Source organism: Rhinolophus sinicus, chromosome 15 (assembly GCF_057876585.1).
Source record: "Rhinolophus sinicus isolate RSI-liver-muscle chromosome 15, RSI-T2T, whole genome shotgun sequence".
Lineage (NCBI taxonomy): Eukaryota > Metazoa > Chordata > Mammalia > Chiroptera > Rhinolophidae > Rhinolophus > Rhinolophus sinicus.
Window position 1 is genome coordinate 98090319 of NC_142515.1, and position 17417 is coordinate 98107735.

The following is a 17417-nucleotide window of genomic DNA, read 5'->3' on the forward strand; positions in this document are numbered from 1 at the left end:
CAGTCACCCAAAACAAGCTTGGAAGAAACAAGCCCTCCAGCTGGCTTGGCTTCTGCCTCAGATGAGAGCAACACAGCTACCTCTTCTGTAACAACTCGACAGGGCTTAGGGGATTCTCAGATGATCTATGACTGCGTGACAATAACTTGCATTAGTAGCATCTTATTATTTTTTTTCCTCTCTTTCCTCTTCCTTAGCCAACACTGAAAACTGTAGCTATGACTCCATGGGAGAATCCAACAATGATCACTTTCAACACTTTCCACCGCCCCCTCCAATCTTGGAGACAAGTCCCTTTGAGTTGGCTTCAAAGAAACCGGCTGAGATCCAGCAGGTGAACAGCCCGGAGTTGGGGCTTGGAATGGCAGCCCTTCAAATGCAGTTCAGTTCTGCTGAGAGGGAAACTAACGGAGTCCATCCCAACCATGGAGTAAACGGACTGATTAACGGCAAATCTAACGGTAATAAATCTCCTCCAACACCAGCTGTCCTGCTTTCACCCACAAAAGAGCCACCACCTCTGCTTGCCAAACCGAAACTGTGAGTATTTCTGCATGGTTTTAGCATACTTTCCATGCCCCTGTTCAATTGCTTCTCTGGTCAGTGAAAATGCTTTGCCTGGACTTAGCTATGTGGTACATTGCCTCTTCTGCAAGCAAGTTGTCCCTGGCTGATATGACTTTGCTACCAAGTGGCGTCATTCAAAAATATGTGATACTTAAAAATAAAGAAGGTAAATGACAAGCTTGGTTAAATCTGCCCTTTGCTAAAAGCTGTAACTGGTTTCAGCTGTGAAAATATCTGTGCTTGGTGTGGCCTTCCAGTGTATAGCAAGGATGTGGCCACTCCCCAGAGGTGATGGGCAAGGGGACCTACTTTGAGCTCTCTATTAAAAGCATTTCCAAATGCTTTACATTTAAAAATCAGTAAGGAAATCTGATATAGATAAGCATGGGAAGATTAAAAGCTGAGGATGGAAATTCATTGTATAGAACCTGGGGAGGGCGAATGAAACCAGAGATAAACAGGCTTGTCAGGAAGAAGAGCGCCCTTCACAACATGACCTCCTTGGCTTTGGAATTCCATGGAACTGCATATTTCCATGAATACCAGCTTCATATTTGACTTCCATTATTTTCTTAGGATGATAAACCTTGCATGAGCTGTTTCCATTGGCACCACACAGCAGAGAGTTGTTATGAATGGAGCCATTACAGCGTTAGAGAGAGGCAGAAATCAATTAACTCAAAAGTTTCTATCATAGCATAACAGACCTTGAATTACTGCCCTGATAGAGGTCAGTGGAAATGTCAGAAGAGTTGTATAAAATGTATACATACTCTCCAAGGTCACATTTCCTTGCGAATGAATGCGCCAGAATCTCGGAAATTCCCTTACATTTTCCTGTGATGTCTGATGTTTTTGATTTGGGGCAGGAAAGATGACTTTAGGATAAGAGTTATTCTTTATTTCTCTGGTACTGAACAGTCTGTTCTTCTCTCTGTCATCAGCTCATTTGTTAGACATGTTAGAATCTATAAGATAGTCACTAGAATATCTTACAACTTTATTGTTTACTAAGTGATTGCATGAACATTATTAGACTAATCAAATAAATCAGCCCAATGAACACCTTAAGTTAAAAATGGGCAGACGATTTTCTAAAAGTAAACTTCTGGACAATTATCTGTTGCCGTTTCAAAAATCTATTACTGCCCTACACTTAATTCTGTATGCCGTCCAGGCTCATTTTGCAGGCAATGGTACTACTAGGTTTGTATACAGTAGTGTGAAAGATGCCAGGTAAACATGTAATATCTATGTTCCAGCTCCATTGACACACTGAGCAGGTAAAATGAGGTCAAAGTGGCAGCCTTAAAAGAGATTTATACTTTTGTAGCTCCAACCCATAAAATGAATTGCCACTGCTAACCCTTTCGCCTTTACCTGTTACATATGTATTTACAGTGCTTTTAATGAAACAAGGGGAAGAAAGGGCGAATGTGTTTAATGGCTAGAACTTGACGTGCTCTTGATTCGGTGATGTGTATCCACCAGAATGGCTGTCATAAATTGGATATAAATCACAGGAGAGCAAACATGAGGAGCTGTTAACAGGCATTGAAGCCCTTCTTATCTCAGGAGTTTCAACAGCTCTTCAGCTTTTAGTTCTGCTTTACGGTACTGTTACTGTGTGTGATGGAGTAGGGGCCATGTCTACAGAAGACAGACAAATCGGTTTTGTGGGTTTTAAGAGGATGAGTAGCTTAAGCACAGGTTGGAAGAGTGGCATCATGATTTTCTTATTAGTCAGATTTTCAATATAAAATAAAATGCAGGAAAAATGGACTTTAGTGTTGAAGATCCTTATATAGGGGCTACTCTTCCCTTCCTGAGGAAATTAAGGGAAAGGCAGAGCACCTAATCACGAAGCCTGGCAGCTTAGAGATAAAATTTCACTTGTATCACATTTTATCACTGTTTTCTTTTTTCAGATCATTAAGTATTTAAGTATATCCTTAGAGCATCACTAAAATGAGTTTTATATTGTATAATTACCTGCCATTTACTAGATAGAAAATCATATGCGATGACACTTTATAAAATTTATTAATTTTTCAATTTTCTTACGAATTATAATACTTTATTGGATTTTGTTTTAATTAGAAAGTAAATGCGTATTTGATGTAATAACTCAAACTATACAGAAGTAATTAAAGAAAAAGTTAATTCTCTCTCTTCCAAGGCACCCTCTTGAAGTAACCAATGTTTTTGGTTTGGTCTGAGGTCTCCTTTCTCTGTTGTAGTATTTTCTGAAAGGGTTTGCTCATTGTTTTAAAAGTTGTGTGTATTGATAAAAGAACGTTGTTGAATGATATCTGCAAATAATGTAGAATGGCATCTGAGTTATTAATAATTAATGACTACAGGTAACTACCAGGTAAAATTCTTTCACACATCTTTTTATTTCTTTTCATACGTTGGGGGGAAAGTGAGATTTGCTTCTTACTCTTGGCAGTGAAAAACTTTAGATCACTCCAATGTTTTCTCATTGGCACGTGATTTTATTCCTCTTCATAAAAGGAGAGATTTATATTTTGGGGCTTTGTGGCATTTCATTTATCCAAATCATTTGTAACTAATCAAATAGGAAACAATTAGGGGGCAAAAAATAAGAATTAAAATATTTTCTCTCACAATACATTAACCTGAAAATCGTTATTTGATTTGTCAGATTCCTGAAAAATGATCATTTTCAGAAAGAAAATCTCTTTGCATTTTTGTCTCTCAAATAGCTCCAATAGATCATGGAGGGGGCGAAGCCAAAGACTACAATAAAAAGACAGAAATATCATGAATTCTTTTCTTTAAGGTCCATCCCTGATCCTCTATTATCCAACAGAAATCCTCTCAAGTAGCCTCACAACCCTCGCAGACCTCCAGCTGAGTCTGTCAGGCCTGTCCTGGAAGACTGGGCGCTCAGTGTGCTGGAGGCATCCACTTCAGTTTCCGCTCACCCAGTGTCTTTTGTCTGGGATGCTAACCCTCAAGTACCACGTCTTCCCGAAAATAAGACCTAGCCTGGACCATCAGCTCTACTGCATCTTTTGGAACAAAAATTAATATAAGACCCAGTCTTATTTTAATGTAAGACTGGGTCTCATATAATATAAGACCAGGTATAATAATATAATATAATATAATATAATATAATATAATATAATATAATATAATATAATAATATAATATAATACTATACTGGGTCTTATATTAATTTTTTCTCCAAAAGATGCATTAGAGCTGATGGTCTGGCTAGGTCTTATTTTAGGGAAACAGGGTGTAAGTTAAACTCGATGAAATGTAGGCCATTCGATAAGTGCCAGGTGCCATGTACACTGGATTTGTGGGACCACTTTCTGTGGGACCCAAAGCACACTTAGACACTGCACAGAGAAGCATTCATAAATGAGAGTCCTTTATGTGACTCGGTGTCCGACCCTCAATGTTTTGACACAGGACAAAGAAAAGAAGCAACATGGTGCCCAAGTCATATTTCTTAACACAGAAAAAGAGCAAGGAGTAAACATAAACCTAACTTGTGAACTGTTTTTTGTTTTTTTTTGTAAATTATTATTATTATCATTATTATTATTATTTTCCTTGTTTGGAGTGTACCAAATAAGTCTGGCTGCCTCCTACTCTCTACAAATTATGCCTGAAGGTTCAAAATAAATACAGGGCACAAAATCAATGCTTCTCTTGATTCCTGCCAAAACACAGTTCTTCACTGAGTAGATATGCATGGGATTCCTAGGAATAAACCCTGGGGGGAAACTTGTGAATACCAAATTTAGTAGGTGGTTTGCAAAGCACATGGAAAAGCATTCTCCACTGAGCTTATCTCTGAAATTAGACCAGACAAGATATAAATAGCAATATTCTGTATTCAAACCCCATTTCTTTTTTTTCTTTAAATATTCTTCCCCTGTCTTGTGGGAGGGAGATAGAATATAAACCTGTGGAAGTCACAAAATGAGAAATCAAAAGAGAAGTTACTGAAGAGTTAACCAATGGGTGAGTCCTTGCACTCCAAAACAGGACAGGACAGATAAAGTTATGCATATTTGTCACTCTAGTGCCAGTAATATACACGTTACCATAAAAGTCCATGACCTTTGCCTGGGAGAATGATAATGAGATGTTTAAAAATGTTACATATGTAATCAACGGCTAAACTAGATATGAATTGAACTCTCTTTGCTCCTATTCTTACTACTTTCTCTTTCTCCAATCTTTAAAGAAAAACTCAGTATTATTAATTCCCATCTGTAAAGCGTAAAATGATTTCAGGCTGAGGTAGGCATCTCAAAATAATTGCATTTCACTACCCTAGCTTCTCTCGGTCTCCTGTCTCACTCCCACCCTGTAAACTCACTCATGCTAAGGTGTTAGGGATTCTGTATGTCACCTCAGTCCAGTTCTGAACTGACAAAGTGAAGCTACATCTTCATAATAATAAACAATAGTAAGCACTGTGTACAATCAAAGAAACGTTCTTGTACTGCACGTGTGGGAGTGAGAGATGATGTGTTTGAGGGTTAGAAGAGAAGAAAATAGCAGCGTGTTATCTCTCTCTTTATCAGTGATTTAAGTGTGCCAGGCTTGCTATATTTGGAAGTTCCTTAGGGTTTTCTCCACACTCCTAGATACAAATTTAAGCACAAGTTGTTCCCTTGCTTGGAATGTTCTATTCCCTGGAATGTTCTGCTACTAATGGCTGCCTCCTTGCTTTCAACTCTCAGCTTAATGTCACCACCTTCCCTGAGCACCCATTCTAAAGCAGCCACCCAGCCTCATTCTCCAATAAATCATCCCCTTTAATTACCGCATAGTAGGTAATAATTTCTCCTAGTTGCTTGTTGGTTTGTGTATTGTTTTCCCCACTATTATCATATAAGCTTTTTGAGAGTAGGGCCCTTGACTGTTCTATTCACTGCCCTTTCACCAGGACTTAGATCAGGGCCTGACAAATTGTAAATGCTCAAAAATGGTTTTGAATGAATGAAGCAAGAGTAAATTGACAAAGAGGAAGAGCTACCCCATTTGTTCTGCTTAACGTCGTACCTCAATATACCAGTTTCAAACCCCACTGATCCCAGAGTTTTCCCACTTTACAATACTTTTAAAATTGACATCATTTATCTTATAAATGAAATGAATATGAAAGAATTAAATAAGAATCCCATGGGATAGAATTACAGTGGAAAAGTTTGTCCAACCAAGTTACTTAATTTTGGAACCCGTTCAACTCCTTCCTCCTTTCTCCTGTGTTCTCATTTGATTAACATCTCACTTTAAAACATTATGGAGAAAATGAGATATGTGGAAGGTCTAGGAGGACATTTGCACTCTCTAGTACTTACTTGCAATGTCAATTGGCCACAGTACAATCAAGCTGCTATTTCAAGGTGTGTGTACTTGACATGTTAACACCCCTATCAGATGCCAGACTTTTGATGAAGGGCTGAAAGCTTCTGTGCTACTCCCTTTCTGTCCTGTTTATGTTGGACTGCTGCTCGAACTCCAGTGTGTGGCTTGGTCGTGTAACTTAGAAAGTGGAACATTTTTCCATCCTTTAGCCTCTACTAGTTAAGGTTCAAGATCTCACTAAATTACTGTTTGACATCAGAATACAAATGGTTTCCTGGGTTCCATTCTAGTATAAACCTTACCTGGTAGATTTAAACACACACACACACACACACACACACACACACACACACAAATGGACAAAGAGATGACAAAGCAATTTAGGACAAAATAAGTAACAAATTTTCAAGAGATGTAGTAATCATCAAGCAGTTGTGAACAGGTCCTTGTACATAAGTGCATTTAAATGTACATAAGTGTATTTAAAAATCTAGTACGCTTTTCATTCCCTCATTCATTGAGCATCTGCAAAATGTTGGTTAATGCTGGATGCTGAGAACACAAAGATGAAGAAGATAAAAGCATTGTCTGTGAATAATTTATAATCCGGTGATCTCTACAATCATATTGGCAAGAATATACACCCAAAATTCTACACATCTTTTAACATTACACAAGTGTTGTCAAAGAATGACTGATTCCTCAGTTAGACTCACTGCAATCTAATTGCCTTCTCCCCAATTTAATGTTTGGAAGATAAGCGATTCTGCTTTTATTTCAGAAAACTTAGGCACCAGCTCCCATTTCTGTTTAAATGATTGTCATTATCTGCTGAGTCTAGTCAAATAACAAAGCAATTTAGTAGCCATGAAAGTACAAACTATAGAACCAGAGGGGCCTTCAAAATATTAGGGCAAAAAAAATAGGGCAGAAAGTAGCTTTTCAAATTTGTTATTAGAAAATCACACAGACACACACTCACCAAACCCATTGGAGAATGATAAATAAGGAATGTAGGCTCAATCATAGTCCTAATTCTGAAGCACGTGTCTATGCGCATATGGTCTCTTCATAATACAGTATGATGATGACTTTGCATTAACAGTGTTGGTATTGGCTGACTTTGAAAACAACCCCTCCCTGAAATGGAAAGTGCAATCAAGGAACTTCCTGAAGTATGAAACTTTTAACTAAGGAATAACATTTTGATGTATTCTTCCTCATGATTTTTTCATGTAAATATTGGGTCTGACACAGTGTCACATTCTTAGCTATTAGGATAATAGTGCTTTGCTATGCTAGTCTCTTGGTGAATATAATGTTTTAATTATATTTCCAGAAGAAGGTTGACTCCTTATTTTTATGGTTAGTATTTGGTGTCTGAATACAGTTGGAAATAGTTGCAGATATCCTATGTACATTCAAAGTGGTATTCAATCACCCATAAGAGATGCCATAGGTACTTCTCGAACATTTGGTGCTTTCCATGAAAATACATGATGATTCAATATTTCTTCAACATTTCCATCTCATTTTGCCTATGTATGTATGAGAGCTCCTTTGTTGATTGCAAAGTTAGTTGGAAAACGTAATCACTACCAAGTAAGGACTTTTTATTTTTAAGGACGTAGGGACTCAGCTCAGAGATACGATGAAGCCACATTTGAATAATATGCTCAGAGATAATGCTATAAATATAATGTCAAGATATTAACAGTATAGTGTTAAGCAAAACATACTAGAGACAAAATGGTATATGTAGCTTTATACTAATTTTATGAAAAAAATCAATACAACACTTAAGCCAACTAAAATGAGTTTTGTATATTAGAAGGAAATACACCAAAATGTTACTTGTGGGTTTCTGAGTGGTAGAATTTCGAGCAGATATTTTCTTGTTAAGTAGTCCCAATTTTTCAACTTTTCAACAATGTTAATCACTTTGATAGCTACAAAGTATTTTAAAAGAAATAAGTACTTTTGATTGTCTCTTTCATCCTCCCTCCATTCAACCTCATCTCATTTTGCTCATTATAGATTGTCCCTGATAAAAATAATAGTAACCAAGCTCAATTTCAAGCACAGTGGGAAGCAAAATGTTCAGGCATTAAATGCTCTCACCTCCTCACTTGGAGCTCCTCTCTTTTCCTGGAAGCTGTGACTGGGGTTTCAGCTGGGTTTTTAGAGCCCATCCTAGAAAGCTCCAGAAAATGCCCTCTATTCCAAAATGACTTTGTTCCTCAACAAATACTCTCTTCTAACAGCTCCCTCACCGGACCCCACCAACAAACAAAACTCTAATTTCTTCAATTGCACATCTCAGATTTAGGATAAAAGTGATATGGATAAGTTAATTTTTCATTTTGAAGCCAAAAATAAACCAAATGTCTTAAAGACCAATATTTAATGTCTAACCTATACAAGGCCTTCCACAGAAAGTAGGATGACAATGGACACAGTGTGAAGGAGAAAAGATACAGTGAAAGAAAATAGAAGTTCTGTTTCAAATAACAGTATTGTTAGTAAATTATGTGATGAGGGCATCTGCCTTAAGAGGAAGGATAGTTGGTGGTAACTTTCAGATTAAGGAGAGTGAAAAGGGCTGAAGAGAACTATGAGAAATGTTAAGGAATACCAAGAAAGGAATCATGTGTTCCATAACAATAATGAGAACCCATTTGAAATTAGTGAAAACTCAGATTCACTGAGCATGGTTTCATGACTTCTAGACATAATCAGCACTCCAGAGAGAAAAACAAAGGGTACACGTAGTTGGCGGTACTGGCCAGATGAGGATGCTATAGTATGTAATTTGTTGATCCTTGAGAAGTAGCACTGAAATCAGCATCCAATCAGTGTGTAGAGTCAGAAAGGGAAACAAATTAAGCCAGGTCAGGGCTTAAGGGGAAAAGAGATAGGGCTCAAGAAAAGGGGTCAATAAATCGGAAGTTACACCAACAGTGTAAATTACTCAAATGGTGTGTGAGATAGGAAAATATGAAAAGGGTACAGTAGTTGTGATCAAAGTGAGGACTCTGGAAGTTCAAGAGCTAAAGAAAGAACGCCTTCCAAGTGATAAAGGAATTTAAGAGCTAAATGTTTGGAAGTTAAGATCACAAGAGTAGAGGAAGTGATCAAGGAACCATGAAGTCAAGGTGTTAGAAAGAACATTAACATGGATGTTGGCCAAAGTTGATGTCAGGAAACTAAACACTAGGTACTAAAGTCATTGAGAAAAATGAGGAAATAACCAAGGTTGCGGTGATAGGAGGGAAGAGAGAGTGATTTTAGGTGGAGGACACAGACTTCAAGAAAGATGCAGATGTTAACTGATAATGGCAAAACTGTTCTAAGAGTAGCTTTGGGAAACAAGGGCTCCTCCTTGTTCAGGGAAGATTGTGATGGGGTTAGTAAAAGGAAAAGCAGATTTCAGTAAGGGACAAAAGCATTTCCAATGAAGAAGTTTGAGGAAGTGGGAATATTGGTTGTAAACAGTTAAGAAATCCACAGACAATGAAAGGGATCTAGAAAAGGGAGTCTAAAAGCTGGTGAAAGAAAAAGAAGTGAGCTCTGGTGAAAGAGGTTTACATCTGAGGAGATAAGGTGAGAGAACAAGAATATCATCCTGGGGATCACTTGCTGTTATTTCCTGAGGAACCACTAAGATTATTCATAGTCAGAGATTGATAGAGCCGTTTCCAGTATAACTCATACTTCTTTTTTAGCCCCCCTATTTATTTCAGTTATATTTCAGCACCATGACCCACGTTGTACGTACTAACCTTCTTCTATCAAAGTAAGACCTTGAGTTGTGTTTTTATTGAACAAGCCTATTTCCTATATTTGTATGTTTTAAAACAACTCTTCTCAACTAATGAGTCTCTAATCCTTATATATTGACTTTCACTTCATGTCTACATCTTTTATGACTAGAGAATTTATTTCTGTCTACTACAAGGCTAAAATATATTAGGTTGCCAATTTTTTTTTTTTTTTACCATTGATTTATTTTTTCTGTGAATGTGTAAGTTTTTCATTCAAACTAATACATCACCTAATGGTGAGAACATTTGAAACAGGGAGGTTTATTTTAGTTGGTTTCTATTACATGTGTAAAAGCAGACTGTTCATTTTCTCAACAAACCTAAGAATGACTGTTTCCTTACTTGACTAAAGTTATGATTACACAAACCTTGTGGATAACATGGAGTTGATGTAGTTTTTTGCAAACCTTTTCCATATGTGGCAAGGAATTAGATATTCTTTCATTTGGTTTTAAGAATAACGTGCATATTATGCTAATTCAGTAAAATATGTTAGAATTTCATGAAACTCTACAATTTCCATTTCCATGGCAGGATAAGGCGCATATAAATTTGAGCACACAAATTTGCTTCATTATTCAAAAAGAAATTATAAATTAATTAATTGCAATCAGAACCTCAGATTTTGCTCTATCAGTTTCATGTCTTCTGACCTCTGGATGTGGAAGCTCACCCTAGGATAATACCGGCTTCTCTGTTTATCAAGGATATTTGAAAATACACATTAATTGTTAAGGTTTTAGGATATTGCTCAGAGGAGACACGTTAGTGAATATGTATATGTATTTAATTTCCCTATCTGCATTCCCCCTGTGTTTGCTAGAGCTCGCTACTCTACCCCTTCTCAACTCAGAAACCTTGAAAATGCATTTGCTCTATGCCCTGCTTCATTTCACAATGTTCTTTAGGTCTGTTTTTTTATGTAACTGTAAGGATGCATGTGTCCGCAGTAGGCAGCATTTGAGGAACTCCAGCTGCGAGCCTTCTGATATGAAGCTGGTAAGTGAAACCATTGAATCACTAACATCCTATCCAAATATTTTTACTTCACTCTGTATGTCAGGAACCAGAAAGAGTAGGTATAGCTATCTGGTATTCTTTTTCCTCAGAGCAGTTTATAAGTAGGTCAAATATAGATAATTATATGCCTCAGCTATAATTTCAAACTTGCTGTTTTCCTAGTAATTGTCATTAAATGTGAAGGTTGTGAAAGATTTCTGGAAAGACCACAACTATTTTCTTGTCCTCGTTTCTTTGTTGAAATAGTTTATATGCCATCTGGTTTCAGGGATGTATCATTATGTGCAATAATGTCTGGGGGGCGGGGGAGAGAACCATAAAAGGTGACCTAAGTACAATACAGTGCAAAGTAAAAATGTCTTTTGTTCTCTGTAGTTTCTAAACTAGAGTTTGTAGCTTGGACTTCCAAAGAGGTTTAGCCACAGGGGCAAATTCTTGCCCCAGATGATTGTTTTCATGTCTGGTGCCCTCCCTTCCTTCATAACCATTGCTTTCTTCAAAGGATATCCTCGAAATCCAATGTGAAATGTTCACATTTGTGTTTATTCTATCACAAAGCAATCTTACACATACAGGACAGGAGTTATTCATGAAGAAGCATTCTAGAATCACAGCAAATTTCACTTCATGTTTGCTCTAATGATTCTACCTATAAAAGCAGAATTATGTTTCGTCTTGTCATTATTAAAACTTTCTGATACTAAACAGCTGCCTTACTGGAAAGAACTGTAATAAAGATTTTTTTTTTTTTTAGTTTTACCAAAAAATTGGCAGAGAGGTTTCTAAAAGTAATTAGATGGCTCAGGAACGTCCTGTTTCTTGAAAACTTGATTTACGCAGAGGATCATTATCCCCCATTTTCACTGCGGTATAAGGAGAAATTTGCATTTTGTTATTTTGCATTATAACAAAGGACCAAAAGCTGCTTTTATAAGATGAAGTTCTATTTTATATTCTTGGTGTTAGAAATAAGCCATCCTAATGAACTGGAATTCTTACTAAAATTGGAAGTGAAACGGAATGAGGGAGGTGCATGCTTTAAATTGTGTCTGTGCCCTGGTGCTTTTAGTCAGAACAGAGGAGGACCCCAGCTGAAAAGGATTCCAGAGTTCTGTCCTGTGCTCCACCAAGGTCGTGCTCGGATCTAATGCTTCATCTAATCTGCTGTCTTCTCATACGGGAGTATCTTTAGAGTAGATGAAATGCAGGGCAGACTTTGGTCTGGATCCAGCTCAGGCCCGAAACATATAAATCTGTATTGGGGTAGAAAGAAGAGGAAGCAAGGAGTCCCTGCCAGCCAGAAGGGATCAAATCTGCCAAAGTGGTGTGTTCTTGGGAGGCCATCCAACAAGGCTAAGTCTGTGTCATGGGGCTGGGAGAGAGGCTGGCCTAAGTTAGATTGCCATTTAAAGAGCTTGACCTCTGAAAAGTAACCAAAAGTTATCACAACATTGTGGATGTCTTTAGATGGATAAATTAAAGTTTTGAATTCATCTCTTTTTCCCAGATCCTTATCAGTCAGAATTGTACAATTTGAATAGTCTAGAATAAATGCATTTCAGATGATACAAGAAAATAACCATACTTTTCTTGCTAACTGCATTCCACTTGGTTATGAGCAATCTGTCAGATATAAATCCTAGACCCATAGGTCATTTTTCCTCCGAGTGTCAGATTTCCCCCATGACTTATTTTCACAGGAAATTTATAAACATTAACAATTCTTACTGTAGGAAAGAAACTGTTGATTGCTGGTTCATGTTGAATTTAGCACGTACTACAGTGTACGATTTAAAGGTGAAACAAGATTATCATGGAATTTACAGAAATTGAAAAACCACTCTTCATAGTCATAAGCCAAGAGCCTCTACCTTGCACCAGACACTCCACATTTGACCATGGCAAGTGATAGGCTGGGTATTTATTCTAATAGAAGCAGTTATTGTCATCCTGCACTTAGAGTAATGAGACATGGGCATTTTTTCCTCCAGAAAGTTTTATTGCTACTATTTCTATAACCTGGACGTGTTTCGCATTCATGTGACATTGTAAAATAAGGAATTACTTAAGTCACACACAAAAAGTATTTCAGAGACTGGACAAATATAAATAATCCAGTATTATTGAACTATTTAGGAAATGATGCTATGGCACACTGAGTCTTATTTTTCCAGTCCTGATTTTTTCTTTTTACTCTAAACTATCTACATCCTTGTCGGGTCTCACTGGGGCACCAGTGCAGCTAGCCAGCATCTTCAGCATCTTCTTAAACCTCGTTTTTTCTCATGACAGTTTCCTGCTGTGAAAATAGTGCCCCTGAAATGCTGGAGACCTCCATCCTGGTGTCCCCCCATCCTCTGATCCATTCTCCAGCTAGCTGCTCTCTCTGCGTAAGGCACAGCTGTTTCCCTAGGACTTCCCGTCATCATCATTCTGGAAGGACTTTTCACCTTCTCCTATCCTGGTTCTCCTGACTGCAAATGCCATGCATTTACTTTTTGGTTTTATTCTCTCTTTGCCAGAAGCGTGCCCTCCAGTAGCTTTAAAAGAAAGAGTGCAGGACAGATTGTTTCTAGACCCTACTTGTCTGAAAAAAATATCTTTATCCTCACACTGAGTTGACAGTTTGGCTAGGTTTGGAATTACAGGTTTTTCCTAAGAATTTCAAAAGAATTGCTTCAGATGCTTCGGTTTCTAATGTTATTGTAGAGGAATCCAATGCCCATCTGGTTTCTGGTCCTTTGCATATGACCTTTTACCCCCAATTATGAAATATGTAGACTCTTTTCTTTATCCCCAGTGCTCCAAAATTCCATTATGATATGTAATATTTTTAGACATTGTGCAGGATAGTTAGTGGACTCTTTCAATCTAAAAACTCATGGGTATACATCCTGGAAAATTCCTTACATTATTTTTTTATTTCCTCTCCATTTTCCCTGCTCTTTCTTTCTAAAACTTGCATTGTTGCAATGTCAGAACTCCTTCCTGAATTTCTGATATTTTTCTTTTCTTGACTGTCTGTGTTGTGCTTTCTGTAGACCTCTTCTTTGTCTTCCAAACCTTCTGCTGAATTTATTTGTGCTATTATATTTTTGTTTCCCAAGACTTCTTTCTCATTCTCTAAATTTTTATGGTATCCTATTCTGTTTTGTGGATGTAGTAATGTCCTTTGTCTCTCTATAGATATTAATCATTGGAGAGGGGTTTTTTTGGGGGGACGGTTGGTTGTCACTGTTGTAATTTAGCTTCCCCCCCCCCCTTTTCCTGCATTTCCTCCATTTTTTCATGTTCCTTTTCTCCTTTGTATCTATTTCAGCTAAATTTCAGGTTTGAAGCTTCCTTTAAGAGTCTCATCACCTCTGGCACCAGCAAGTTGACTGAAAACTGTATGATTGATTGGGGTTTGTCAGCTAGTAGGAGTCAACCTATGATTGAGCAAGGGCCCCAAGTGCCAGTATCTACAAGTCTTTTTTCAGGTTGATCATTTTCTCCAGAAGGAAAGATATTCAGTCTCCTTTCCTGGGCAAGGGTGGATGGGGCAGGTACATGCTTGGCAGATAGCATTTGGGAGCTGAGCAGGGCGAGGGGGCTGGCTTTCATCATTTAGTAGATACATTCATTTAATTCCTTATCCCCATTTTCAGCCTCTTCTCTGGCCCCTTCATTCTGCTGTACCATGTGTTTCTGGGTCTGAACACATGGCTCTTTGTCTCCATAATGGAAGCCTCCTGTCTCGTAAAATGGTGGAGGAGGGGTGGTTGACTAATACAAGGGTGGGCGAGTAGAGCTGGCTGATCTACAAACTTTCAACCAGTCTTCTTGTATTCACCCTTATCCCTCTTCCCCAAGTTCAGAGAAATCTAATGGTCACATTTTCAGTTGCTCAAATTAGTTTCCTTTACTTTCTGTAGGCATTTGGGTTTTCACTTTCCTCTCGTGCTATTGATGACAACTCATCCTATCACTTTTTATTCTTATGAATTTACAGTGTTTCACTCATTTACTCTTGATTCTTTTTTTTTTTTTTTTTGGATTTAAGGAAGCAACAAAAATAAATGTATCCATTCAATCTACCATATTTAAGGAAATGCCAATTTTTGACTTTGGAGATTGTTTTTAAAGGAAGATTCTTTCTAGCCTAAGGAAGCAGTGGAGGACAGAGATAGACTCTCCACTGCCCCCAAGCTAGATAACCTTGGATAAGCTTCTCAGTGCCCCTAAGTCTCAGTTTCTTCTTCAGTAAAAGGGAATCATGACAGTACCTACTTCACAGGATTGTGGTCATATGAAATAATGTGCTAGCACAGACATGTTACAGGACAGGTACTCAACTGATATGCCTGTCATTGTTCTTGTTATTAATAAGAGAATGTCAACAATGCATCCTTAGATACTTGATTAACCCATACAGAAAGTTTCTGAAATAAGCAACCTGCAAAACTTGCAAAAACCTACAAGTGAATTCTTCCCATGTTATTTTCATTGTTTCTTCCTCTACCTTAAAAAGGTGGTGAGGAAAAAAAATATATAGAAAATCACTGACCAATTTGGAGTCTTTGTTTTCATTCAAACTACCCTGTTGCTCCTGGAAATTACACATAGGAACTCTAGTGAGTTGACTATCAGAAATAGGGGTAGTGCTGATGGTAGGCTAAGATGTTAGGCTACAACATGCTGATGGACAGTTTGTTCGTTTGTACAAGCTTAGCTATATTGTCATGAAGAAAACTGTTAAGAGACTGAAAGAAGGATTTTGTTTAAGACATGTTACACACCATTGGATAAAAGACTGAAAATTCATTCTTGTCACACTTTCTGCTTTAAAAAAAAAATAAAACATTTTGTTTTAATAACCAACTAAGATGTCATTAGGGAGATGTTTTTAAATTCTCTTGGAGTCTATCTACATCTCTTTCTGTGACAAAGAATGATACAAAGTAAAATACACGTAGAACTTCTACCCGTCTCTGGCAATGGAGAATTCCCTGTTCCACAATATCCTGTGTACGAAGAGTTTCCAAAGAACTACTGACACTTTTCTGGTCAACTTTCTTGAAACTCCCACTTTCCTTTTCCTCTCCTATTTATCATATAATTGATTGACTTATAGTCAGTGCTAAGCTGTGAATAACTTGAAAAACAAATCTGGAGTTGATCTAGAAAGGGCTTGAATTCTTGTATGTAGAAGAAATTTAATATGCATTGTATGGGATATGCCTAGAACAACCCGAATTGACAAAAAAATCCAGTAGCCTTTCCTTGGAGAAAACCAATCACTCCCCCACTCTTGTTTGTTCCTAGGCAAGAAAACATCATTGAAAGTTCAGAACAGTGCAGGGATTATTGGAAATGTTATTTAAGGCCAAGAAACATGACCAAAACATTCAGAAAAATATTGTCCTTAAACAGTATCTTACTCCTACACAATCAGCATACCCACTGAGTTCAAAAGATGGGTCAAAACAGTTAAGTACTCTCCTCATTAACAGAAAAACCATCCTTTCCCAAAAGGCCATCAGGAAGTCCATGCTTCCCTGCCCTTCTCTGCAAGGTCCTGGCCATCACTCTGTCAGTTCTATTTAGTGTTTCCCCCAGACAGTATTTCCCCCAAGACTGCCAGTGAGAAGGAAGGAGGGTATTTAGAAGAGGTCATTCACTTTCCCATGCAAACAGCTGTAACAAAAGAAGACCTCACTCTTACTCACACCGTGTTTCCCCGAAAATAAGACCTAGCCGGCCCATCAGCTCTAATGCGTCTTTCAGAGCAAAACTTAATATAATTAAAATTATATTACTATAATATAAGACCAGGTCTGATATTATATGATATGATATCATATGATATGATACCGGGTCTTATATTAATTTTTGCTCCGAAAGACGCATTAGAGCTGATGGTCCGGCTAGGTCTTATTTTCAGGTAAACATGGTATTAACCACCTATCACAGTAAAATTAAAATGCATTATTACGTTAACCCTGTCTGTCTCTTTTCTTCGACTAACCTTTCCTTTTCTATTAGATTGTGACCAGAATCAGGGTGTCAGAAACAGAGTGGGTGTAGGGGACCAAAAACCCATTCATACTTTAAAACTCCTTTTCTCTAATTAATTTTTTTTTCTGTCTCTTCCTTGAATTTTACTTGGGTAGTGCTGTTCTGAGTGCTTGCAGTAGACTGTTGTATATACAATCAACAGTCATATTGGTGAACCCCCATCACGGGTGCATTTTTGTTTTGTTTTTTGGTTTTGGCTGGGAGAAGTGGGTTTTAGCTTTGAGTCTATGTCCCCGAGACTGTGTTGCTGGGAGTGTCTCTTCTGGCAGAGTGGAGATTAATTTTATCATTTTTTATTCTGACTTTGTCTTTCCCTGTTCCTTTACCTCCCATATTCACAAATTACTTTAACTACCACCATGTGAAAAGTAGAGTTACTCTTACTAATCATAGCTGGACATTTGATTAACATCCCACAAGTTAACCCAAACTTTACCAAAGGGAGATAGCAGAGAAAGACCCAGATACTCTCTAATGATATGGTCATAGTGGAATGAGCTCTGCTATGGAAAGTCTGCCTTTAATCTAATCACATTTTAATTTGACTCCATTTATTGCTTCAATGTTGCTTTCATTTTTCCTTTC

The 17417-nt window shown here is 37.6% G+C and overlaps 1 protein-coding gene across 7 annotated transcripts in view; it reads left to right on the forward strand.

The window, feature by feature from the left end:
- PALLD (palladin, cytoskeletal associated protein) overlaps positions 1-17417 on the forward strand; it is a 372024-nt gene that overhangs the window by 188069 nt on the left and 166538 nt on the right. For all 7 annotated transcript variants that reach the window (XM_019731450.3, XM_019731447.3, XM_019731449.3 and 4 more), the window contains one exon: positions 198-540. In XM_019731450.3, the coding sequence (XP_019587009.2) occupies positions 198-540 (343 nt within the window). The remainder of the gene's footprint in view (positions 1-197; positions 541-17417) is intronic.